Source organism: Aulostomus chinensis, chromosome 12 (genome assembly GCF_037954235.1).
Source record: "Aulostomus chinensis isolate RoL2024-O1b breed Wild chromosome 12, RoL_Achi_v1.0, whole genome shotgun sequence".
NCBI classification, from domain to species: Eukaryota; Metazoa; Chordata; class Actinopteri; order Syngnathiformes; family Aulostomidae; genus Aulostomus; species Aulostomus chinensis.
The window spans coordinates 25636404-25662775 of NC_141331.1; the positions used below are offsets into that span (position 1 = coordinate 25636404).

Genomic DNA, 26372 nt, shown 5'->3' on the forward strand with positions numbered 1-26372 from the left:
TACGTGCAGTATAACAGGAGCTGCTGTGGACTTAACAGTGACTCAGCACATGCACGTCTGCTGAAGTCACTCTCTTGCCATCTCCTGGTTTCTTTTGTACTGAAGTTGGAGGGCAGACTCACTGCAGAGGTTGTAGTATATATTAGTTATACACACACACACACACACACACACACACATATATATATATTTTAGAGCCGTTAGGTGAAATAATGCAATCCAGTCAATTCCATGTTATGTAATCAATTCATAGATTTTAATTGCATGCATCACTTTTGGTCGTGACAAGCATTTGGAGTATTTTAATTCAAAAACATTTTGGGAAATGTGACTGAACTTTAGAGGTGAACACGTGTTTGATTTTCCATCGATCAGATCAATAATCATCAAAAATATGATTTGAATATGACCTACATACCATCTTAGGCCATTATACTGGAGTCAAAAACAACAATGTCTGCTTCTGTCATTTTACAAAACCACTGCTGGGTGTGTTCACTGATGTGTGGCTTCATCTTCTTCTTCTTCTTTTAAATTCCAGAACTGGATGCAGCTGAGGCGTGTCACTGCCTTCCACTGGTTACTCCCACGGGGGCGAGAAGACTGGGGGGGTTGGGACATACGATTCGACAGCCCTACAAGATAAAAAGATTTTGGTGGAAAGAATCAATTCTGACAAGTTTTCCCTTTTAAAAATAAAGAAGATAAAAAAAGGACCACACTCCAAAAACGTAGGCTTTCACTATCAAACACAACAGGCCATTATAACGATGCCAAGAAACTCTTTTCTTGCTCCTGCTGGATTCCCAACAGCACAACAGCAGATAAAAGAGTATGAAAAATGTTTCAAACCGCCACCGCAGCACAACCTACCTGTCTCCTCAGTGTATTAAAAATATTCATATTCTGAATGAATCCCTGCAGGCAGAGGAAAAATCAAGCAGATGTTGGATTCAGTGTTGGAACGACATTAGATTTTAGTCAAACCCCAGATCCAAACAAGTGTAAAAAGACATTCAAATTTCAAATGTTCAGAAGGTAATGGACCTTGTTAGAGTACAATACAACTAAATTCCTCAAGATAACATGAGCTGTCATCAGTATTATGCGTCAGGCTGATGGTGGCGTGAGACATTCGTTAGCAGGTTTAGCTCCCTCCTTGTGTGATGGATGTGTGGTGAAATCCGAGCGTGTGAGCTGTCCACGGTGCACCGCATCAATCTGGAAATGCTCCTTTCCTTCGCACTGACATGTTTACAAAGTTAAAACTAGATCTTGTCATTCTCGACTGATGTAATGTAATTGTGTGAAAAACAGACTGCATGGTGACAGTGGGGGTTAAATACTTAGCACGACTCCGAGTGGAATTTGAATATTTGGCCCAAACAGAGCATTTGCATGGAGATGATGGATATGTAGCAGGAGTCTGGAAATGCTGATGCAAGTGTTTGAGATGTTCTGCGTAGTTTTCCTTTGAGCGCATTTACAGCTCACGTTTTCCCAGGTCTGCTCCTTTCCAAGCAGTTGCTTCATGTGAAGCAACAAGTTCAGCGTGATGTGAATGAGGCGAATGACTGTGACCTGACAGGCATTTTATCAAACACACTGCAGTGTCTGTTTACTTCATTAGACTGACATCCCTCTAAGTCAAATACACATGCATATACATGTTGGACTATGCATGTGCGCGTGCGTGTGTGTGTGTGTTAGCGTTGGGGTCACGTAGCAAAGCAGTGTGCCTCCCTGCCTGTGTACTTCAGCACTAATGTCAGTGTAAGGAGCGAGTGTGGAGCCTGAAGCGGACGACTCAAGAACTGCACGCTGAAATTAACAAGATGGGACATCTAGTGGAGCTAGCCATGTTAGCGACTACGCTAGTGCCAGTGGCTAATGAGCGCCCATTTATGGGAGCATATGAAATGTGACTGGCAGAGAGCAGCAAGAGGAGCAAGAAAGTCAACTGAGCGCCTGGAGAAAGCAGCAGCAGAGGGGAAAAGCAGCGGCGATGCAGAGAGCTCTAGAAAAATGAATGTCAACTATGTGAGAAGTGGTGCAGACGGAGAGTGACAGTGCTGACTGATTATCGTCCCTGCGCGTTTGAGGCATAATCCCCTCTGAGGTGTTCCTCAATGGACGACGGAGTGGGGCTGAACGGTCCTATGCGCCTTACGGACTCTCTCACATTCCACTTATACCTCACTAGCCAAAGGGAAAAAAATTAGACAATTAATGATACTTTCATGCATTTTGCAATCAAATCCTTTCACAAGCCATTGTTTTATCTCCATGGTTATACCTGAGGGTTGGACCGTGAGGTTCTTATGAAAGGGAAACATTGATCTTGACTTAAGTAAACAGGACCTACCACAGATACGAGCTGGCAATGTTCGAGGAGCCGCAGGAAAGCTAATGTTCTTATACTAGCAGGAGTTCTGGGATACGTCAGAGGCCTGTTGGTTCTCACCTCCAACTTTAACAATTCCGCTTGGACAGAGGCACAACATATAAATAAGTCACAAAGCCGTTGTACAACCCGTATGTTTAGCTCCTTGGTTTGGTTCAAAAATTACATCACAAACTTGAACCGGGGTGAAGAACAAAAATTGAAAGAATAACGCATTAACTCTTACGCCTGTTCCATGCTTGCAACACCTACACTACAAATTGCCCCATAATGTGTTGCATGCTAAACATTCCTTCATAACTGGAAGCAGCTGCTCCGGTGTCATGAAACACTGACAAGTGTTTGACAGGAACAGTGACAGAGTGGAAGCTTCGAGCAAAATATCAAAATGATGCTGTCAGTCAAGGCGCTCTTGGATTCTTCAGAGCAGCTACATGGTTAGGGACCTGAACAAAATGTGAAGAAACAGCTTCAGCAGATTATAATGATGTATGAGCCTTTAAAAATGAATCAAAAATCATCGGCTGTGATACAAGCGCCATCAACACCTTCACCGGAGTTCCCTGACTCAGCGTTCCCTCGCTGCTGTTTACTGTGTTGCAAGGAGCTCTGTTTCTGATCAACTTTCAACACCACGGCATTTATTTTCACCATTTTGTTTTTTGATTGCTTACTAGTTCAATTTCCACTAACGTGAACGTGACATTGTCACATGCCAAATCCAGTTGGAAGGACAGTGAAAACATCGTTTTTGCGTAGAAAGCGACCGGTGCGGCCTCCTGTTCCTGTTTAACTGCTGTTACTGAGACCATTTCTTCAACAACTGCGCTCATTCTGCTAATGCTCAGTGACTGATTGTTGCTTGGAGGGACCAATTTGGTACAACTAGGTTGGTCTATTTTCATGTCATAAGCCATGAGAACCTTTCAGGAGGTATTTACTACGATGGCAGAAGAGAAGACGGAGGGCCCTCATGATTCATGTCATGATTGGTCGATGACTTTGATACAGTTGGATTACTCGAGGTGGTTCTAGACCGGAGGGGTCCATGGGTGCCACTACCCGATACCTCACCAGGCCACAGCAGAGACTTCTCTCAGGGGTTGGGATCGCTGATAAATCACGTCTTGTAGAAGCAGGTTCAAACTGCCAGAACTACCGAGGTAAAAGCTGAATGTGATTCTTTAACAGTAGTTGTCATTCAGGAGCAACTGCTGCAGGTGGTGACTTTGAAATTTACCCCAAATATTGACATTTCTTATCATGACATTATGATGCACAAAAGTATTACTGCCACCTGCAAGTTACCGCCCCCAGGCCAGGTGACTGTGCAACTGCTAATCTTCAGGAAGTCATTTTGTCAGTCATTTCCTCCCACGTCGACAGATTACAGGGCCACGAGTGCGCCTGGCATGGCGCCACGCATTAGCCTTTCGTCACCTCCGAGACATCCAGCCAGGTGTTTCACTCAAGACGCTGTCACAGTTTATTGTGGCTCGGAGTGTCCACAGGGAGGTTCAGCTCTCCGGTAGGTGTGTAATTACGATGGCACTGCTGTCGTTGCCTCACTGACACACCGAAGGAGAGAGTAGGGTGATAATAGAGGGAGCAGAGGGTTGTGAAGAGAACACAACAACAAAGGAATGCCTGACACGCCTGTGATGAACAATTGAAGCCCAGGTATGAAGAGGTATGTGTGTGTTTGTGCATCTACACACAGCCCTGGTAGGCCACTGTGAGTTCCTCTGAGAGTACTTCCCGCCACACACGTGATTCTGACAGTAATCCTCGGCTAATTAATGTGCTGCGATAAGAACTGAGTGACTGAGGAAAAGAAAGTGTGTCTGGATCTGTAGGAGGAAGGAGCCAGAAATAACTCAAATGTGATGGAAGAAACATTCTCTATAACAGGTTTTCTGAAAATTCTGATACAATTTTGAATGGAAACCTTCCCAAAATGGCGAGCTATTTCACAAACGAGTTCTGTTAATCAACAAGGGGAGCTGAGGATCAACCACCAAGCCTGAGAAAAATGCCGCCAAACAGTAAATATACGCCAGCTCCTCCGGTTCTAAACATCATGAGAATTCTGCTGTTTCAGTTGCCAAAGAAATCTCTCGACTGTAAATTTGTGTGTGTGTGCGTGTGACAGTTCGCAAACAAACCTTTTAATCATACATAACCTGTTGGCATTCATCTTGGCGTGTTTCAGCTGTCAAGGGAAATGTCAACGCATTTGACCTGAACCCAAGAAATGGAAGAACATAGTAAAAGGTTTGAGCGTTTATAAATCTTTTTTAAACTTTTTACTGCTTTACCCTAAAAACGCCTTTAGCCTTCTGCCTTCCAACAGGCATCTTGAGGTCACAGAGACGTTTCTCTCTTCCTGCATTACTTGGACTCCAGAATGCAGACAGAACCAGCCATGCATAAATAGCTTAAAGCTAATGGCAACTGACAGCTAACAACAGCAACATTAAACTTTTCCAAACTCTCAGGCATTTTGTCTGGTATAATCCACGTCTTCTGTGAGCCGCATGCTCAGTAATCCACGAGCGCGTTGATATTTGAGCTAAAAACAAACGAAAACACTTCCAGTCATTCATGCTCATCCGCGCTCGTCCATGGTAGCGCCGGACTAGAAGTGTTAGTTTGCTGGCTTGTAGAAGAAATCAACGGTTTTATGGGTTATTGAGCATAAAGCTGGAATATGAAGAGGTGTATTACACAGGATGCTGCAGTTTTACTGTTCAAAGTAGTTAACGATGCAAAAAAGCCTTTGCCTGGGCGGTGATGGGTAAAGGTTTGAGAAGCCAGCTTGTGACCAGAGGGTCCAGTGACCAGACAAGCCAAGCACTTAAGCAGTACTGCATCTATACAGGAGACGGGAGTTATCTGGATGCTGCAGTTCCATGTCTTGGAGTAAGGATTTAAAGAAACACAAAGTCAATGGGAGGAAAAAGAAGTTATCAGTGTGGAAAAGCCTTTCCCCTCTCTGCAGCCCTTCATGCTGCCAATATGGACGCCGGAGGAGACACATCCGTCACATCCCTCGTCAGTCCCTGGACTAGTGCTGACCACTACTGCGATGATGAGACAACACGCATTTTCTTGACAGCATGAGTCTGAAATATTGCAGGGAGTAATGGAACAAGGAGGAGCAGCCAGAGTGAGCTGTTGGATGAGGAGCCGCGGGCGACAGCTTCAGGCTCTCAGGCTAGTAACCAACTCTGCTGCTTGCAGGCTCACGCCACGTGCAGCATGAAGCAAACCATGGAAAAAGGACCGTCAAAAAATAGCCTGAAAAATAAAGGTGACGCCTGCACAGTTACTCTAAGCCACAAACAGATTAATCTAGACATTTTTATCCTACTTGTTTCTTCATCTGGTCAGAAAATTTGGAAAATATTTGCTCCAACAGGCCGGTGGCAGGTGTGATGAACTACGCCGTACTCGTCAATCAACCAGACAGCAATCATACTGTGGAATATCAGGCATAACATCTTTTATCGAGCTTGCCAAATATTAGAATGTACATCCAGTAAAATGAATCATGTTGTTTGTATTAAATTGGGAACGCAAGAGATTAATAACCAGATTGGGTCTCAAATAATCTGCAGCTTCAGTTCTTTCCCTCAAGATGCAGCCCACATGGAGCGTTCACGTGACGAGTAGACGACGAATAGAATCCAAACGTTGTTACAGTTTAACTTCTGCGGTTGGAAGCAAGATGCAGGCATTATTCCTTTTTTCTAAGAGGATGATTATGCCTTGTTATTCCTGCACCAGTCACAGCTGTACAGTCGCCAAATTAACCAGGACTGAAATCTTGAGGAATGGAACAACAACTTCTGTGGTGAACTCAGTAACACTGCTGGTTCTGGACCAGCTGTGTGTGACGCTTCAGGTTTTGATCCTTGGAGCTTTTAGCAGCAACACAGAGCAGTTAAAGCCACAGAGACGAGATTCACAGCAGCTCACCACGTTACAGGAAAACCACACATTCACGGCATAACCCTGCCAACCTGCCCAGGTGTACAGCTCCTGCCCCGGGTCCCAAGAAGAGCAGCTGAAGCTGTGGTGGATTCAAGGTTGTGGGTGAGAGTTTGATGTTCAGGGCGCTGACATGTCGTCACATTCTTAAACAGCCAGCTATAAATCCAACAACACCAGAAGAGAAATCAGATGAGGCGCTTCTCCATTCTGAAAATGTCCACTTTGACAAATAACTGAACACATTTACAGGGACACACACAAAATAAAGCCCAAATCAACAGCTTACAAAGTGATTAAATCAGCCTTTGGAGCCAATCAAAATACTGTATTACTTCAACGTCAAGAATTCTTTTCTAAAATACAGCAGGATACAGTTGTCTTGTTCATTTATGTAACTAGAAGGAACAGCTCATTGGACTTGTCATGATTTTTCTGTACGTTTCTGCTGCGTTTGTAAAAATGTGCTTCTCTTCTCTATGTAATTTTTCTTATTGTATTCTAAATTTTACTTTTGAGCACATCTAATTGAGGGGCCATTAAATAAAAAGCATTTCACTGCACCCTGTACCTGTGCTGTCCAATACGTGACAAACAAAAGGGATTCAAATGCACGTGAATAAATCCTACTGTGTGACGGCAAGTCTCATCCAGACTGCAGTGATACCTCCGCGTGTGCTCTGCTCTCACTAACTTCATGTTTCAAACTCCATCTGAGTCACCTGAGCAGCTGTTTGCCCGTCTGATTCATGCGGGAATCATGTCTGGGGGCGGGGGGTCTCAGCGTCTACCGCGGCATGGGTCCCAGTTGAGTCACGCGTCCTGACAGACGTCCCCTCCTGACAAACACAAATCTGTCAGCACCGCATTAAAATGTACATTTCTGAAATAGACATGCTGATCTTCATCTCCTCCTCCTCTCCTTCTTTGTATCTGTCGTTCTGCTGTTTCACCTGGAGCTTTTTACATCGACTGTAGACTGCTGTGTGGAGGGCAGAGGGGGGTCTAGTGGCCGTCTACTGCCTGCATACGGCCCCTACACCCCCCTCTGCCCTCCACACAACCCCCTCCTCAGTCCCCCTTCCTCTTCAGGTGAGGGTCTCACCCTTCCCCCCTCCTCCTCTGGCTCCCAGGCTGAAGGGCCTCAGCCGTCTCTACTTCCTCAGGAGGCTGAGGTCCTTTAACGTCTGCAGGACCATGCTGAGGATGTTCTCTGAGTCTGTGGGGGCCAGTGCCATCCTGTTTGCTGTTGGGTGCTGGGGCAGCAGACTGAAGGTAGCAGATGCCAACAGACTCAACAAACTCATCCGGAAGGCCGGTGACATTGTAGGAGTAAAGCTGGACTCTCTGACGGTGGTGACAGAGAGGAGGATGTTGTCTGAACTCCACACAGTCTTGGACAGCATCCACCACCCCCTCCATAAAGTCCTGGTTCAACACAGGAACACATGCAGTGCTGGACTCATCCCACCTAAATGCACCACAGAGCACCACAGGAAGTCATTCTTACCTGCGGCCATCAAGCTCTTTAACTCCTCCCTCTGAGTGATACACATTCTTCAGTGTATCTCATGTCATTACTTAACTGTGCAGTACTTAAACTGTGCAATACTCTTTGTCATAACTACTGTGCTTTGTAAATAGTTTATGCTTACTCATACCCTTACACTTTATCTTGTTTCTTAAGTCTGCACTTTTCTAATTATTAGGGCCTGAGCCAGAAGGTACTTCTGGCGAAGACCCTATTATGTTTGCTCGTTTTAATTTGTAATTTCTTACTTTACTTACTTCGAGAACTTTAATAACTGGAACAACAGAATTTCCCCCCGGGATTAAAAAAGTATTCTGATTCTGTATATTTAGGTTGTCTGTTAGCAGGATTAAACCAAAAACCACCGAGTACGAGCCAAAGAAGAGTGGCTCTGAAAAAAGTTACCTAAACATGAATGATTCTTTTTTTTTTTTTTTATTTCATTTGCACCCTTGTACATCTTCTTGTTGGAATGTGAAGAGGCTGGAGTTGGCGAATCCCCGCGTCAACCTACGATAGTCACGTGGCTACAGGGATGTCCAGGTGAGAACTTTTTCCAGGTCCTACAGAGGATATTGTGCTGTAAATTAATTATCTTTTTACATGTTTTTAATGTGGAGAAAAAAAAAACAAAAAGGTATTTCGCAAGAACACTGCACGTTGCACCGTGGAGCCCAGAGGAGCCCCGGCATGTAGACGTTTAAGATTAGATATCTGAGAAAGCAACTGTAACGTGATCACTGGCGTGTGCCTGGATGTAACAAGTGATCGACTCTTGGAAGGGATCTGGATCATGGATCAATCCTGCAGACTGTTTAGCAAGATGTGGTTTCAGCAGTATTTTTCTGGACTTATCTCATACTGACTTCAATCAAATTCCTCGAGTTCCTGTGAAATCAAGAACACTTCGGACTCTGAAAAGATCCTGATGGCATTCTGGATCTCTGACCTGGAGGACCGTCTTTCCATGGTCAATATCTCTGAAATACTTGAGGACATTTTGAAGATTGACGTCTGCTTTCGGCATTGATTCCAATATTGGTCCCAGAATGTAATACTACTGACAGTCCTCTGTTGTATTTTATGGAAAACCTCCAGCTGTCCATTAATATTGCCATTTGTTTTCTCCGTGCTGGCACCGTTTCAATGGCAAACGGCATGTAACTGTCAGAACTGCGCTATTTTCTTACCGCATTTTGTCACAGTGTGATTTACAAGTATTTTGACCTAGTTGTGTAGATTTTTTTTTTTTCTATTTGGGTCTTGTGATGAGGTAAATCAGCCAACACTAACTTTCTCTCGTTCTAACCTCTTCACCCCTCTTATGGCCCACCCAGGAAGGCGGAGTGTCTCACGGTCTCGCTCCTGACACAGGGCAACTGACAGGTAACACACACACACACACACAAGTGTCTCTCTTCCACACACATTCCCACATAGACCCAAACCCTCTGTGGCGACCCCCAGATCGCCCTGAGAAATGTGCCATATCATGGCTGAGAAGCAGGTCAAGCATTCTATGAGTGCAATAAAGTGAGATAATTGTAACATAGACTGTTCTAAGCTTACCATTAAAACACCCCCCATCACAAAACCATGGCTCTGCCCCCTTTAGACCCAACGCTTCTCATCTCAGACGTTCAAAACAACCTGCCTCTCCAACGGGCCTCCGGTGCAAAAGCTTGCGCAGCTGTGGTGGTGGTGAGCAGGCCGTTTCAGGATGGACAGGTTCTGGAATGCACAGCGACAGTGATTAGCGAGCCAGGCTAACAAGCAACCTGATTGGCCTGATCTCTTGCTCTCTCTCGCAATCCTTCCCCTTGAAGTGGATTCGTGTGATGTTTGACTGGTGTTAGGTCACAGAGGTGGCACGGCTAGTCTGAAAGTTGCACCGGCTTTTCATAAAGCGGTACCTTGTCGTCCACCGCCACTAACGCCTTGGCCGTCTAACTATCCCTTTGAACTTGAAGGATGAGGGATCGGGGCTGAAAGGAAGCATGACCAAAGCATACATGTGAATGAGAGCACATGTGAACGTACATGTCGGTATGGGTGGATGGGGGGGGGGGGGGTGACTGAGGGTACAGAGGGTTCACAGGCTGTATACTGTGGCCTTGTGCCCTCCTTGAAAATGTGGAACGAGCACATTGCATCTTTTACATCTCGCTGTTTACATGTTTACATTTAGCTGCTGATGGGGCAACACCTCCAGAAGCCCCTCCCCCTCCAGAAAATGGAGAATGTTCCACAGAGCCTGTTGCATACTGGTTCACCCCATTTTCAGATTGAGAAAATGACTGAATGCCCCAGTAGTCTTTCAGTCACATGATGCTGACTTCACCTCTCCTCCTTGTACACACACACACACACACACGCGCGCGTGCGCGCGCACCTGCTTAACAGCTCATCCTTTGATGTGACAAGAAAAAACAAACATGAAACTTTGTAGCCATTTGTGAAAAATACACTGTACGTCTGGACAATGTTTGAAGAAAAAAATATATAATCGTGCAAATATTCCTCATTTGACAAAGTTGGGCTGAAGGACACGAGACGTCCCCTCTGTCTTTGTCTTCTCGGTGGGTGCACACTGAGGGCTTCAAGTTCCGACATCAAATAAGTAGAGAGAAAACTTTAAGGCTTACCAGCGCCTGACTGTCACCTCAGAGTGCGTCCGTCTCTCTGCCATTCAGCTGTAAGAACATGAATAACAAGGAACCCAAAGGTCTGAGTCCGACCCCACCCTCTGAATCATTTTGAAAAATGCCAAAACAAGGGCATGTGGCTGGGGCGCGGGGGGGGGGGGGTGTGTGTGTGTGTGTGTGTGTGTGTGTGTGACACAGGTTGTTCCCCAGGGCAGAGAAAAATGGCAGACTGAAGATATTAGTTGGTAAAGGTCATAAAGACATGCTGGATTTCTGCTTCTTCGCACACAGTTTGTAAATGAGATGGACAAATTACATGAAATGAGAGCCAGAGGCAACAATCTCAACTCCAGTGCTCCTCAACATTAAATCTGTTGTTTTTTAATCTTTTATCATGGTGATGGTGGAGCACTCCCATCCATTTTGATCATGCACCAATCTGTACTTTTAAGAGTACAGAATTATGCCAGTATTACCGAGTACTGACCCACGCACTGGGATTTCAGAGCAGAGAAGAGGAGAATGAGAAAAGACCGTGTGAAGTCGCTGCTTCAGCTGGTTCAAGCTCAACGCAGGCAGGAAGACGGCGAGCCAAAAGCTGTCCGTGTTGATGCAGACGTCGCTCTGCAGTATTTACCAGACATCGAACTGCAGGACTGCCTAACACGGTCCAACAAAAATACAGCTAGAAGCCGGAGTGGACAGTTTTTTAAAGCCCACCTGGAAACTCTGACTTATTTCTTCAATTAAACTGAAACTTTTAGAATTGTAGACATTCCACAGTACATAATTCAACTAATTATGAACGAGAGCGCTTGCCTCCAGAAACGAATCATTCATTATGTGTTTCTGCTCATCTACTCTGGGTTTTTTCCTTCCATTTGTTACTTATTTGAAACTTGTATTCATTCGGTTGTGTATCGACGCATGCTGGCCAAACCTCAACCTCGCGTCAGCGGAACAGGATGAACAAAGCCTCCCAATGCTGCTATTAAATGGAATCAATGCCCTAAAAGTCACTCCAGGCTGTCAATGGGACATCTGTAAGCTATGGAGATCAGAGTGTGACAAAAATCAGAAACATCCCCCTCCCCTAATATCACTTGTGCATCATGTGCGGTCACTTCACATAAAAAAGAGCAGCATTGTGTCTGTTTGTATCAGCTGACCTGGATCTAATTATAAAAACTACTCTAACACAAATATCTGCCCATCAAAAACTAAAATTTACTTTCACAGAGACAAAGCACAGAGAAAGAGATTACAAATACGGGAAACAATGCGTATCAAATTAAAAGAAATGGATTGATACGCTTCCCAGACAGCTGGTACAGTTTTATTCTGACTGAAGTCAGAGCCCTCGCGCTTGTGTCAAGCTTCCTTTGTGCGCTCGCAGGTCTTTCTTTGAGCGGAAAAAGAGATCAGGGGAGATACGAAGCAACTGTCATTTGCCAACGCCCCTGCTCTTTTCATACTGTGACCAAGTGGCCTGTGGGGGTGGGGGGTGGGCAGCAACCACTTAAAGCCAGTTCATGAGTCTCCTGAGTCTCGTGTGTCTGCTGACCTTTTCTTGTTTTTTGTTTTTTTTCCCCCCCTCAGGACCCAAATTGAAGAAAAAGGCTGCAACCGCCATGTTTAAAAAGCGAGCGAACCTCTTGGACTTCTTGGTGGCTTCATAGGAAGCTAAAACCAGGATGCCTCCATGTCCATGGGGTTCCTGAGGCACCAGCGGGGTTAAATATCGGTCCTGTTCACCCACATAGAAGGGGTCATTCTACTACAGTCTGAAGACTCTATAAAGGCTCGTCCATGACATTTCACTTGTGGAGTTCATGCTGTCACTCCAATAATTCCTGAACCCCACACGGACCTGTGGGAGGGAAACAAAGGAACAGAAGGGGGTGGGTTTTTTAATAAGACCTTTGAGGTGCACGCAAATAGACGGCCTCCTATAGACATCAGCCCCTGTCACATGAGATGAATCACAAAAAGGCGAAGCAGGAAGGAGCTGGAGAACAACGACGGAGGGGACGGACGGTTGTAGCGGGCTAATGTGGTACATCGTTAAGAGCGCCAGCACAGCTTAATTAAGGCCATCATTAATGAGTAAGTGGTTTGATAAGGGTTTAGGTGGTGCAGCAGGATTATCATCCCCACAGAATCATGAGAGGAATCCCCAGAGGATGCGTAGTGACCCACATTTGGAAGCGGAAAGATGGGGGGCAACCCCCATTCCCCTAACTGGCACCCCTACAAACCCCTCTGGGCGGCCTGCTGATTGGTTCATTACCCATAGTAAACACATCTACTACCCCCACCCTGGTGCGAGTACACACACACACACACACACACACACACACACACACACACACACACTCCAGTCTGTCGGTGATCATCCCGCTCTGGTAAAGACCACTGGCCAGATTCCTCCAGTCTCCTAATCAGATTCATACAGAGCTGCACAATCGTCCGCTGGACAAAACATCCTTTTGTTCAATAAAAGCCGTTCACAGGAGAGCAGGAACTCTGGAGCAGATTTTACCAATTGGTTTTCATAGTTTTGAGTCTTCCAGACATTAAATGATGCCTTTGTTTCTGCTGTGGTCTGTATTGTGGTTGTGTTTTTGTGTGTGTGAGTGTGTATGTACGTTTTTTGTTTGTTTGTATGTTCAGCTTAAGAAACCATGGCAACACAAATTAATTCAAATATCATTGACCAAAAACAGAATGTCACAGGCCTTGTATAACTCAGCCTCCAAATCTACGTCCTTTTGTTCCATTCAAAATTAATTTTGTGTGAATTAATTTATTTAGACGAGTTTGATTTGAATCAGAAAACGATGTTTAACATTTCATTTCCATGTGGAGTCTCAGGTACTTTTTGCAGCACAGAAGTAGCGAGATATCAGTATGATTGTTCTCTTGTGTCCTGCTTGGTCTCAAAGAGAGGGAGCAGTGTCAGGAAGCTGCTGATGTGCTAATCCTCTGTGGGCTCAAGTCTTTGCTGCTATTGGATGTTCTTCTGCCTCTCATTAACAGACAGGTGTGTTTTTATACCTGCCGGCGTTGTGACACCTCACACTGCGGTGGTCTACCATGGCTCCAGCTCAGCACCGGGGTTGTATTCACTCAGACACCCGTACAGCAGTGGGGGGGTTGTGCTGTTGAAACACATTCACTTCAAGTTCTTCTTTGGGGCTGCGTCCTGCCAGCTCGGAGGGGAGACATCCCCTTGATGTGCTGCACGTTTACGCACTCCTCCAGGGGGTTGAGATTAACGCTCTCTGAAGGGTACTTTTGTTTTTACTGTGCTGCATACGAGATTATTTACCTTTTACTGTGTGATGTTTGTTGCTCTGTGCCCTTCAATGGCTGTCACTCCGAGTTACAGATGCATCACTGGGTGGGCGGAGGACATTGTCCTCCGGCGGAGGTGATGGAAGGAGCCTTGCTATTGGTTCAGAGAAGAACAAAAGAATACATCATACAGCACGGTATTAAAAAAGAGATAGATAGATAGATAGATAGATCGATCGATCGATCGGTGTTTTCCATCTTGCCATCTACAGGGTTAATACATTAAACCATGAATAAAATAAATCTAAAACCAAAATAAATATTTCATTGTCTTTGAGGAAAACTTTCTTGACTAAACAACCCTGAAATCGTCTGTTTAGATGTGAAATCTCAACAGACAAACCCATGTCAGAATTTATCAGCACACCGTAACTAAAATATTTGATTGTCTAGCTTTTTTTTGTTCCTCCAAAAAAATCTTTCAAGGCCTTGAAAGTGCTGTTTTCAAATTCCAGTAGGTTTTCCATGAGGGGATGAGAGGAAACTATCAATGTCTCTGTCTTAGTCTTTAGCGCCATCAAGTGGTCCGGAATCAAACTTCAACTTTGTCTTATTTAAACCTGACTGGCCGTTTTTTTTACTGTGTATATTTTATATTTTGGTCCTGCAACGCCTTGTTCATTAATATATGTATCTAAACACACAAGCACACACTGATGGTAGCGCTGAAGGTTGCAAAATTCCTCAGGATATATTAAAAGTAACCTATAAATGATAGGCTATGGAAGTAAAAGCAGAGTGATAACTGCGGGGATGAAAAATTTGTGGAAACATTCCATAAACTTACCTTGCAGCTCAATTTCAGGGCGCATTTAACATCGGGACTAGAAAGCCTCTTCCGCGACTGATTAAAGTCACACAGACCAAGTTAAGACATTCATAGAATTAATGAGTGTTCCAGGGATCAAACTTCTTGCCACTAAAGTTTCTGTAACCTCCTGTACAGCGCGTCTGGAGGACCACGTGACCCGGACAGCGGGACTCTGTGCCGTACTGGGGGCCTGAACAGGTGGCAGGTGTAAATATGGACCCTCGCGTCAGTTCCAGCGCTGTGATTTGCTTATATTGTGGAGAGCCGTTCACTCTTCCCGGTAGGACATTTCTATCACCATTAAAATGTTGGAACGCTCACTTATGTTCTCTTAATAGTAATAAACCAAGTAAATATCGGCTAGCACTAGCAGCGCTAGCCTAGCTTGCTAGCCAGAGACAGCTAGCGCACTACTAGCTTGAGAAGGGATGTGAACGTACTCAGGACTAACATGGCGCCGGGGGGGGGGGCGTGTAATGTTTACACTTTAATTAATTCATGGCTCCTCTAAAGTTCGGAAACAGCTGAGAATTCACTCTAATGGCATTGACTGAAGATTTGACAACACCGCCAGCATCTCTCGGTTCATCTCAGCAGCTCTAATTTGAGCGGGATGGATGAACAGTGGTTACTCAACGTTGGCGCCATGTTGAGACGGCCTCGCGCTCATTCTAAACCACGCCCCTTAGGTGGAGGCGCAATCATGCCATCATTTCCTGTTTCTGGACCCTTGCTTTTGCTCATCCTCTGTCATTTATGATGAGGAAACTGGGGGGGGGGGGGGGGGGGGGATTATGAATATATTTCAAAACGTTTTACAAATACCCCAAATCCTCCATGTGTTTTCCAGTGTTTATATAATAATGTAAATGTGTGGATCTATAAACTTGTTTTTGCACAGACGATAGAGCTGGCTTGGAATTACTATGACAGGCAGATTTGGTCAAAATAAAGTATTGTGCTGCTGCTGTAGAGGTATCCCTGCCTGTAGGTGAAAATGTAACAAAGTGCCTCATTTTTATATTTACGTAAATATAAAAATCAGTCTGACAGAATGTCAGAACGTCACGTTTACGGTGTTCTTCTTATCTGAGATTGACCAATAAGCAGGTACATTCTCACCCTTAAGTAATGCATTTATTTAAAAAAAAATGTCTTAATGCATTTCCTTTGTCGTGTGAATAAATGTAGATTACAGCCTCTTGAACTTCACATGACTCACTTATCTTTGTGTTTCCTGCTGATTCCAGAGGAGGGAGTTGATGGCAATCTCCCCCGTGTCCTCCTGTGTGGCCACATCTTCTGCACAAGCTGCCTGCGGTCCATTGAATGCAACAGAGTTATTCGGTGTCCAGAGTGTGAGGTAAAGTTGCCACTGTTTTGAACTTGAGGCCAAGATGGAATTTACATGGGTGTTCGTGTCCCGGTTATGTGGCTTAGCCTGGTTTTGATTACATTCTGGATTCTGCATTTACAGGGAGCACAGAAAAGTCTGGTTATTCCTGTCTTTTGTGCATGACAAGTACAAGTATCTGGGTTTCTTATGGCTTCCTGCCATATGTGCTGATGTTCTCATTGCTGCCATGTTTTTTTGTGCTTCTGAAGCCTGGGTAGCGCCGCAGGTCTGCTGTGGCTAGAAACTGGGATGAGGTATAGTGTACAGCTACCACGGTATGCTGGCTCTTCGTATTTCTCCAGCCAGCATAATCGGGTTTCTCAAATAAGAGATGAGGGCTGCATTGCTTTGTTTGCCGCTAAATCAACAGCAGTTCATAGATCTACACAGTAAAGGCTCTGCTACTGTCAGATGGCTCATTTCTGATGTTTAGTGACCTGTAGACGACCACACGGAGACATGCTCTCCCCATAAATTACCACAGTAGACAGTCTGTGGCACCAACAAATCGCTGCTGTGCTGTTCGTGCCACAAGATGGTCACACTGCACTGCATGATATTGGACATCACCATTCCTTAACATTTTCATCTCCTCACAATTTGATAGATGTACGCAGGTGATTAATTTCCAGTAAATTCAAATCGTAGTGCAGAAAAAAAACTTTGCACAGTTAAGTTATGTGGGTGTGTATTTGTATATCCATCAAGGAAGTAAGATGCAACGACAAGCGGTCACCGGAAATGCATTTACCTGGCAAATGTGTGCCAACGGGGCCATAGAGAAGCACACTGACGGGTCATGTGGGTAACAGGTGTTACACACTGTTCTGGTCTGTTCCAGCTCGTTTCAGACAACAGAATCGGCACTGCATTCCCATTGTCCTCCCTGGCAGATATAAGCTGCAACTCCCTCTCAGCACGAGCATCAAAGGAGAGGAGGAGGAGGGCACGAGTGTCTGGGAAGGAGGGGCTGCGCATGTGCTGCATAAAACAAAATGCAACCTGCCACAGCATGAGACACAATTATCGTCACGTGAATGAAATTGACAACTTTGCTTTTCAAAATGTATCCCAGTATAGCTTATGGTTGCCCAACCCTACGGCATGAAAATGAGTTCCTATTCCAATCCATACATTTCCCTGATATAAGTTCTAATGGAGCAGGTCTTTTCTACAGGTGGAGGCAAGCCTCCCAGAGGACGGCGTGTATGGGCTGCAGGAGGACAACAGAATCATTGGCCTAATCTACACCGCTAAAATAAACAACATGAAAAGGTGAAGTGCTGTTCTGGGCATTTAGCACATTTAACTTTTTGTGTCATCAGACTGTGTCATAGATCTTTTGATAGCTGCATTTGTGATGCAATCTCCTCAAGCCTCCTGACTTACAGGTCAAAGAATCGCCGGAAGGGCAAATTGTCACCACCTGCCCACGATGTCAATGCTAATGCTGGGGACATGGAGCAGGTAAGTTTGGTAATCGCATGGGAGTCAAGCAGGGAAATGAAATTAGCTTGCTAGGGCCTGCTGGTGCTGTTTCTTTGTCTAACTAGTTTTTGAATCGAGCCACTGTAGTGTGGTGCAGTTGATGCATAGCAATGGGTGACTCCACCTTTTATCATGAAGTGAATTTCAGGGTTGCTTCAGTGAAAACTAAAATTTCCTGTGTTTTTTTTGTCCAGCCGGCTGATATTGAAAAGATTGAGAAGGCTGTGGATGAAGCACTGGCCAGGGCTTCAGAGAACCTTGCTCAGCTGGAACACATACGTGAGGTGAAACCGGCGCGTGGTCCAAGAAAACGGCACAAACTTGTAGAACTTTACTCTGCCAAATTCCTGAAAAATCCAACAACATTTTGGTTTAAAAAAATACAAGGGAAGTTTAAAACTACTGTCTCTTTTCATTCGTTTAGACTCTGACGAATTGTCTGTCAGAGCAGGTGAAAAAAGAGAGAGCTGGACTGGAGAAGGAGGTCAAGCAGGTTGCAGATAAGGCTCTACACTCCATTCAAAAGTGGTATGAACATTAGCTGTTGAAATGCACTTGTTTAATGAGAGCTGTGCAATAAGATTCACAAGAAAAGAGAGATCTTGCCTTACATTTTTATTTTGTCAGATTTTGAAGGCAGTAGAGACAGTTGGAAGCTAAGGTTTGCAAACAGGTATCTAAGTGGAGGTACAACATGTAACACAATAGAAAACTTATAAATAGTTCCCTTTTCTACATACGGCAAGAAAATGTGTCCACACCTGAGAATTGCTGCAGACGTAGCAAACCACATTCAGGCTGTCAGATTCAGGCTCATGTCTGCTACAGCCTTGACACAACATTTGTGCATGGGAATCACAAATAATTTCAGAAAATTCCATCTGGGAATTTTGACATTTATGACAGTAAATAGAGATGTATGATTAACAAAAAAAAAACAACTGTCAGGGATGAGGATTTATTTCTCTTCTACTCACTTCAGTCTATCCACTGGAGAGAGATAAAATGTGTTTGTTTTGAAGGGTAGGTGGAAGGCTGGTAGGAAGCCGAAACTTTCTGAGACAAGAAGTAATTCTGCTTGAAAGTCTTGGAAGATTGAGGAAAATTGTGGCTTTGGCTCAGTGGTAATGTTCTGTGATTAAAGTGTGTAAAGCAATTCTTCTCTCATTGTCTGCAAATTTTCTCTTGATAGGAGAGATGTGCAGTTGACTCAGCTTACAAAACTGGAAGCCCGGTTCTCTGCCAGCCAAGCAGAGGTGTGCCGTGTCTCGGAGAAGATGAAGGCCCTAGAGATTGCCATGCAGATGGCCAGGGAAGTGCGCCGTGTCCCCTTCTTGGAGCAGTACTGCACCTTGGATAAGGTGGGATGTGTTCACTTCACACACAACATTAAAAGAATCAAGTAAATCTTGGCTGTAGTGTGTGTGTGTGTGTGCGCGCGCTAGGTTCTGGAGACACTGCAGGCACCGGTGGATATCGAGTTGGTTGATATGAAATGCTTCACTGTGGACTCAGGAATGAGGTTTGTAACTTTAATCCTGCTGTTTGTTGGTCGTGGCTTGTCTAAGTTGTTTTCTGCTCTACTCGGCTCAGGTTCTGTGTCATCACTGTTTTACCTGCTGGCCTGGTGAGACCATCCACACACCTCAAAGCCCTGAAGTGGAGCTCTGCATTTATTTCTAACCAATCAGTGAACAAAGATGTGACACCATCACATGTCAGATCCAGCCAGAAGTGTGTCCAACATGTAATTCTGCAGAGAAATTCTACCTGTAGCTCTTGAACTGCTGTTACAAAGTCTCTTCTGCACTAACTGGACTTACAGCTGTGTTTATTTGACCGATGTTAACACTTGTTCTGTTTAGAGATGCTATTTTATTCCTCTTCTGTCTGTTTTGCTGTCGCTCATGTCGGTTATGAGAACCAGTCAGGAGCTACATTTCTTCTGGGTGGCAGAAGAGCTGTCAGAACACTGCTCCAGTTAGTTTCACCGATCTCTAAGTTTTCAAAGTGGTTCTCGATAGGTTAGGGTTCAGAAATAACTGAGCTGAGAGTTCAGCTTTTTTTGCCAAATGCTGATGGTATCACCAGGCTATGTATGGGCTGTATTCGGTGTCTTACAAGCCCACTTGGGTTTACGCAACACAAACAAACAACAGTAAATGAATGTGGAAACCTAACAATCATGTGTCGCAGTTTTTGACCTGCAGCACATAATGTTGCATCTCATTGTATTTGTGTGGTTGTGTTTGTTTGCAAATGCTGCAGCTATGTTTTCCAGTCAGAGAGTCAGGGCCAGAGCCTGCAACTCTCTCTGAAGATGGAGATACGCAGCCCAAAGAAGTGAGTCCTTCAATCTTCTCCAATATGTATTATGATTTATGCTTTGGGAAGAAAACTGAAAAATGCTTTTTCCCATTGTGACGGTCACCGTCACTGTGGTTTAATATGCTCTTTTTGGTGTTGTGTCTTCCTTGTGTTCCATTTTAGTTTGTCTGAGTCAGCATCACTCAAAAGCCACCAAGTTGGAAGCCACAACAAAAAGTTCTCCTGGCCATGTCCAGAAGACCAAAACACCACCTGCATCCCACGTGGCTACAGCAAACTCCCCATGCAGCAAAGGCAGAGACAGGAGAGCCCAAAATCTCTCAGTCCATCATCAGCGGGCTGCTCTCCAAGTCCAAGACCTCGGCGCAGGTCCAACAAATCTCGCCACAGTTCTGGCTCAGATCTGGGAAGTCCAGATGTTATCATTGAGGAGTTTCTAAACAAGGAACAGCACGGTATGTCCTTCTTAAATTAATGTTTGATTTTACCTGAATAATATCTGTTCTAATTAAACATCAAATGGGAATGACTATCAACACCACCACCATCAAGGAAACATTCTGCTGACCCAACAGTCGTCACATGCAGTAGTTGGTGATGTGTAACTCAGTGCCCTGGAAATCTGCTGTTCCTCCTGTGTAGTACTCCCTATAGCATGTAGCTCAGTGGTCAGCGACAGGAGGTCCGCTGGCCAAAACCGGCCCCGCAGCCACGGTATTTCCCTTCAGATTATTTGGCTCATCTGACTTTGAAAACTTGCTAGACTCATTATGTGACCATTAATATCTTCCTGTATGTTATTAGTAGATTAATATGAACTAGAAAGTACTCAGGGGCGACTTGACTTGGGGTTAACATGGCCGTCTAGCAACAAAAGGGTCGCTGGTTCGATCCTCACTTCCCCCAGCGACAATGTCTAAGTATACTTGAGCAACAAAAAAAAACCAAAGCCCTAATTGCTCCTAATGGCCCTGCGACGGACTGATGACCCGTCAAGGGTGAACCCCGCTTCTCGGCCAATGCCAGCTGGAGTCGTGCTCCTGCACCCTCCCTGACTCTGGCTGGCTTAGTACAACACAATCCTGCCTGCATGCGATAGGTTTTATTGAGGTCAGGCAGATTCATTCATGCTGCTCAGAAAGGTGATGCAGACGACCCAAAGTTTTTGTCCAGCTGGTTGTGTCTCTCTGCAGCTCTCCCTCCCACTGGGCCGGAGCTGGCCAATGACAGACGGAGAAACCCCAGGAGAAGGAAAAAGCAGCTGTATGACAATAGGAGAAATGGTAAGGACAGCCTTCAACCCTGCAGTCATCATTGAGAAGATATACTGAATGTCTGACAGTCAGTGAGACTTACAATACATACAATCGCTATGCATGCATATCACATATTCAGGTGATCCTGCTGCATAGCTTTTGTGAAAAATTGAGTAAAATATTGAGGAGAAATTAGGCGAAAATTGTGGCGCTGTTTGACTCTACTGGTTTCTGGTGACAGCTGTTTATTTAACTCAATCTTTAGCTGCATGTCGTGAGCCAATAATGATATTCTGATTCCAAGTTTGCATTGTTACCCACCTCTCTCTCTCTCTCTCTCTCTCTCTCTCTCTCTCTCTCTCTCTCTCTCTCCCACCCCCCCCCAGTTACTCAGTGGGTGGTGGTGACCCATATTGTGAATCCCAGCTACTTCTATGTATGCTATGTGGCTGAGAAGAAGGAAAATGAGATTCTGTCCAGGAAGATAAACAACTTCTGCAGCAGAGCTAGTTCTTACTTTACCTCCAGTGACACAGTTGAGACAGGTGTGTGTGTGTGTGTGTCTTTTTTGAATTGTGTTTTTCAACTCTGAGCTCATACAGTAGTAATCCTTTTCCAAATGGCAGGATCAGGAGATGGAATTACAAGAGTAGACTGTTAGTAATGAAGACCCTTGAAAAGTGTCCTTTCAGCTCCCAATTTTGAGTTTGTCCTCAAATAATGGGGAGGATAAACATGGATCATTTGTCCTTTCAGAAAGAAGTAAAACCCTTTTGCTTCCCTCCAGGCTCCTTGATCTTTGTCAAGTTGAAGGAGGGGCTTTGGTGCCGCGCCAGTGTGGTTGAGGTCTTCGGGAATGACTGCACGGAGACCTTGAAAGCCTGTTCTGTCACTGAGCTCACCAGCGTCCGAGTCTTCTTCCTTGACCATGGCTTCACTGAGAGTATCTCCATACAAAGGTACACAAACATAAAGGACAGAAGGCGTACACTCGAGGTTCCAGCCTGATTTGAAATTGTGACTCAATATTTCCGGATCATTTTTGCAGACACGATATGAATGATTGAATGAAAATGACAATGTAACAACATTGGGTATTAAATACTGTGTATATAACCACTAGTTACATTAGAATCCAGTGGCTTTGGACAAAAGCGTCTGCTAAATAAATTAAATTGTAGAATGCAAGCTTGAGAATCGTGGACATACAAATATTAATCAAAAAGCTCACCCTTAGTCCTGATTATGATCAAATGCTTGATAATAGTTATTCAGTATCTAAAAATTTGACTGAGGAAAGACTGTACCCACGAACAGGAGAGATTTTCCACCCAGTTGCAATTTTTTTACCGTATTTTGCGCACTATAAGGCGCACCTAAAAGCCATTCATTTTCTCAAAAACCAACAGTGCACCTTATAATCCGATGCGCCTTATATATGGATCAATATTGGTTAATTATGGCTACCGTAGTCAGGGGGCGTCGCCGAAGTGAAAGCGGTAAAAATGGTAAAGGGGAATTCCAGTCCCACACCACTTGTGTGTGTATAAAGACCCCAAAATGGCGCCTTTCAAGAGACGCGCTTACGACGCAGAGTTCAAACTCAAGGCTGTCAGTCACGCAGCTACCGGTACGCACGGTACCCTATTGTGAATGCACTGACTTGTTTTGGGAGTGAACAGAGTTGTCAGAACGTTGGTTTGTATTCTATCAATAAAGTTTGACTGACTGACTTATCTGACTGTTTTGTTGACATTCCCTTTAGCGCTGCTCCATCTAGTGGATGCATAACGCAACCCCAGCCACTACAGTCGTTTCTTTTCTATGCACCTTATACTGCGGTGAGCCCTACATATGAAAACAGTTTTAAAACAGGCCATCCATTGAAGGTGCGCCTTATAATCCGATGCGCCTTTATAGTGCTGAAAATACGGTATTCAGTTTTTTTCACTGAAGCTGATTTCATTTTCAAGCCAATTTAAACAAAAGCCAGCTTGCTTTTTGTGATATGAAATATTAGATAGATATTATATATAAATTTTAATATTGATATGATTATGAATTTTTAAAAAATACTCACAATGCAGGGGAAAGTGTTTACAGTTCTGAAGGTCACATAGATATATTTCCTTATGTTAACACCCATTCGGGAATATCTACTCATCATATTTGATAAAGCGTTAACAAAAATGAGGGCAGTCGCCTTTGTGGTTTGGCAGTTCAATGTGTTAGGCAACTGTTCATGATTGAGAATGAACTCAAAAGGGTTCAATCGTGTTGAGGTTTGCTGCTCAAAGGTCTGCTGGTCAAACATGAGCTATTACAGACAAAGAGGCCAACCATTGCGTAGAGTCTGACTGTAGTACAGGCACTTGAGCGTAGCCTAGCAACAGTCAACATTCTCTCAACTCTGAAAGGTTAGAAATCTGACAACGGAATCTGTCAGTTTAACCCTACCAACAGTGACCAGCACTTGTTAATTTTACCACCACACCCAAACGCCAAACCAACGTGTTTAATTAGCAGCACATGCGGTGCAGTATTTAAGACTACAATGTGTGGAGGCACTGCACTGAGAAACACCGACTCTGCACAGTGGGATCTTTGGAGATCTCTGGGCATAAAAGTGCTGAGTGTGACTGCATCTTACAACCAGAGCTGCATTACTATAGTGCGTCCATGCACTGCCCAAAGAGAGTTACAGCAGCTTCCCTCTGGGTTTCATTGATATTGGCAAAGAAGGCAAGGCCGTTTACAGACTCTAGGCCCTGTTGAGGCGGTCTGGGAGGAGGTGGAGCAGGTCTGGTAGGAGGTGGTGGCTACGGTTCCCGCATCTTCAGGCATCAGTTGAACCACATTGCAATGCCGTGCATCTGCTCATCTGATTGATGCACCCTTTTGATATCACTTCACACATGACAACATTCACCAGAGTCCGGCCTCTTCTTGGTCTATGGCGCAAATGTTTTCTGGTGTCCCAAAATAGCAATGCACCATGGTTCTGCCAGACCACGTCTCCTGAAAGACTGCACGCTGGCCACCCTGCAGAAAAACTGCATACACACCTTGCATTATCACCTTTACAATGTTGGTCACGGAGAAAACTGAACTGAACACTCATTGCACAAATTACCAAATACTCTAAATCCAAGAAGTGCAATTTTACTAAAATTAAGAAACACAAAAACATCCAGTAAGCAAAAGGTGATCATTAAAATTCACAAATAATTTCCGTGGCAACATCGTTCAGAAACATCACTCAGAAATTGAACAACCAAAGGATTTATAATACACATAATTCAAACTGACGTACCTCTCTCCACAACCGGGACGCTAAAGTATGAGGGGAACATCAAGACATGGGTCTCCTGGGGGACTGCCATCCCCTCAATAATCAATAGCCAAAGCTTGGCATTACAAACAGTAAGGACATGACAATGGCGTTGCAACTGCGAATAATTAAACATCGAAACAAACTCACTCCGTTTAAATCATGGACGCTGCTAAACAAAGGCAAGATGAGCAGCAGGCCACACTGTAGCGGACGTGTGAGAAGAAAACAAACAACACTGGTGGATCTTGTCCCCTTAATGAATCACATCTAAAGGTTATTTCCATCACCCCGGTTCTCTGAGGAGTACGAGTGTGTGAGGTATCTCACTGGAGCATCTCTTTTCTCCTCTTGGGGTCCACAAATGTGTTGATGCCCTCAAAGTCCATTCATTTACTGATGCCAACCTCCGGCGTCTCGTTTGTGTTTGCTTAGCTTCTGATTATTTTCACTCTGGTATTTGCAGTGAGTAAGATGAAAAACTGAAAAATATATTTAGACACAGCTGGATATACAACTACCCTGTTTCAAAAGAATTCTATTTGTTTCTCTTTCCAGTGAAACACTTTGTTCATGTAATTGTGTGTGTTTTTAGGTTTGTTAAAGTAAGAAAAGATCTAGTAACCTCGAGCAAATTGGGGGAAACTGTAAAAGTAATATTTTCTGTAATTATGAATATAAATTTCCATCCAAGAAAAGTTGATTTTTATGATTTTTATATTCTGTCAAGTAGAATTCTTAGACAGAAATTCAGAATTGGGAAGATTGGTATCACCAAGTCACACTACAGAAAAAAAAGGACCAGCCGAGCAGTGCATTGCTGATTGATACACCTGCAAAAGATGGAGACGCCTACACCAGGGGGTTCCACTTTGAAATCGTGTTTAGGAGTCATTCAGAAATGAATATGCTGACATTGACAAAATGCCACAAACATAGGATAAAAACAATGTCAAAAAGTCAAAGGTCAGTTTGATACTAGTTACTCTATTACACCATCTTTCCTTGTCTGACACATTCCAGTGAGGGCGACTCCACCGAGCCTTCCCTAAGGGCTCTGAACAACCAGCTGAGGAAGGCGGGTGAGGAGGAGGTGAAGGCCGAGCTGGGTCGCTGTGTTCCTCAGGCCGTCCGATGTTCCCTCAAGGACCTCGTCCCCTATGACCTTGTACGACGACCCATATTAGCGTTCTGTAGAAGTGCGTCCATTTTTGTGTTTTATCAGGCAACCCCCTCAGTGAGTGAGCAAGTAGAAAAGTAAGGCTTCAGCTACTTTGTCCATAACAAATTTTAACAGTCAAGCTAAAATTTTGCAACATGTCTGTTGCCCAAATTTCAGAATGTGGCAAATTCTTGTAGGCTCTGCTGCTGGCGGAGACGAGGAGCTGTCGTCTCCGCCAGCAGCAGAGGGAGGAGGAAGGAGTACTTTCTCCCCACCTTCACTAGGTTATTGATCAGGAATTTGTTTTTGTTTCATTTTGAATTTGTGTCCCGAGTTTCTGCTATATTCATTCAACAATTCTATGTATTTGAATTTTTTCATTTCAAGTATGATGACATTTAAGACACTTCAAGAAATACCTCAATATTACTAAACCAGCATATTATTAGACACTGATTTAATTGGTAAGACTCAGAATTCATAAGAATGAAAATGAAATATGGGGAAATTTGCACAATGAATGGGGTGAACACAACTTTGGGAAAATCAGGACATTTATTGTGTTGGACTGCATACAAGCTTGAAAACAGGACGAACGACGTAAATGCAGCAGGATCTTAGTTTAACTTGAGAATATAACGTCACGCAGAAGCCAAACTCTGCCTGAAAA

At 44.2% G+C, this 26372-nt stretch overlaps 1 protein-coding gene and 1 long non-coding RNA gene across 5 annotated transcripts in view; one reads left to right on the forward strand and one right to left on the reverse strand.

The window, feature by feature from the left end:
• Positions 1 to 284: 284 nt before the first annotated feature.
• Positions 285 to 15136, reverse strand: LOC147252564 (uncharacterized). Of its 4 annotated transcripts, XR_015118766.1 has the most exons (7): positions 14718 to 15136; positions 13905 to 14024; positions 13631 to 13734; positions 9498 to 9659; positions 7120 to 7236; positions 6430 to 6556; positions 285 to 635 (listed from the first exon to the last, which is right to left on the reverse strand). It is a non-coding gene; the product is annotated as an uncharacterized LOC147252564 (long non-coding RNA). The 4 variants fall into 4 exon arrangements; XR_015118767.1 differs by lacking the exon at positions 6430 to 6556 and having other exon boundaries at positions 14718 to 15132; XR_015118769.1 differs by lacking the exons at positions 6430 to 6556; positions 7120 to 7236 and having other exon boundaries at positions 14718 to 15131.
• The window catches only part of rnf17 (ring finger protein 17), a 31820-nt gene continuing 20206 nt past the window's right edge, over positions 14759 to 26372 (forward strand). The window contains exons 1-14 of the mRNA XM_086220908.1: positions 14759 to 15021; positions 15992 to 16104; positions 17315 to 17412; positions 17529 to 17604; positions 17820 to 17909; positions 18050 to 18153; positions 18818 to 18986; positions 19071 to 19147; positions 19894 to 19968; positions 20116 to 20408; positions 21147 to 21236; positions 21596 to 21754; positions 21997 to 22168; positions 25564 to 25708. Coding sequence (XP_086077034.1) covers positions 14955 to 15021; positions 15992 to 16104; positions 17315 to 17412; positions 17529 to 17604; positions 17820 to 17909; positions 18050 to 18153; positions 18818 to 18986; positions 19071 to 19147; positions 19894 to 19968; positions 20116 to 20408; positions 21147 to 21236; positions 21596 to 21754; positions 21997 to 22168; positions 25564 to 25708 — 1728 coding nt within the window. The 5' untranslated portion in view covers positions 14759 to 14954. The remainder of the gene's footprint in view (positions 15022 to 15991; positions 16105 to 17314; positions 17413 to 17528; positions 17605 to 17819; positions 17910 to 18049; positions 18154 to 18817; positions 18987 to 19070; positions 19148 to 19893; positions 19969 to 20115; positions 20409 to 21146; positions 21237 to 21595; positions 21755 to 21996; positions 22169 to 25563; positions 25709 to 26372) is intronic.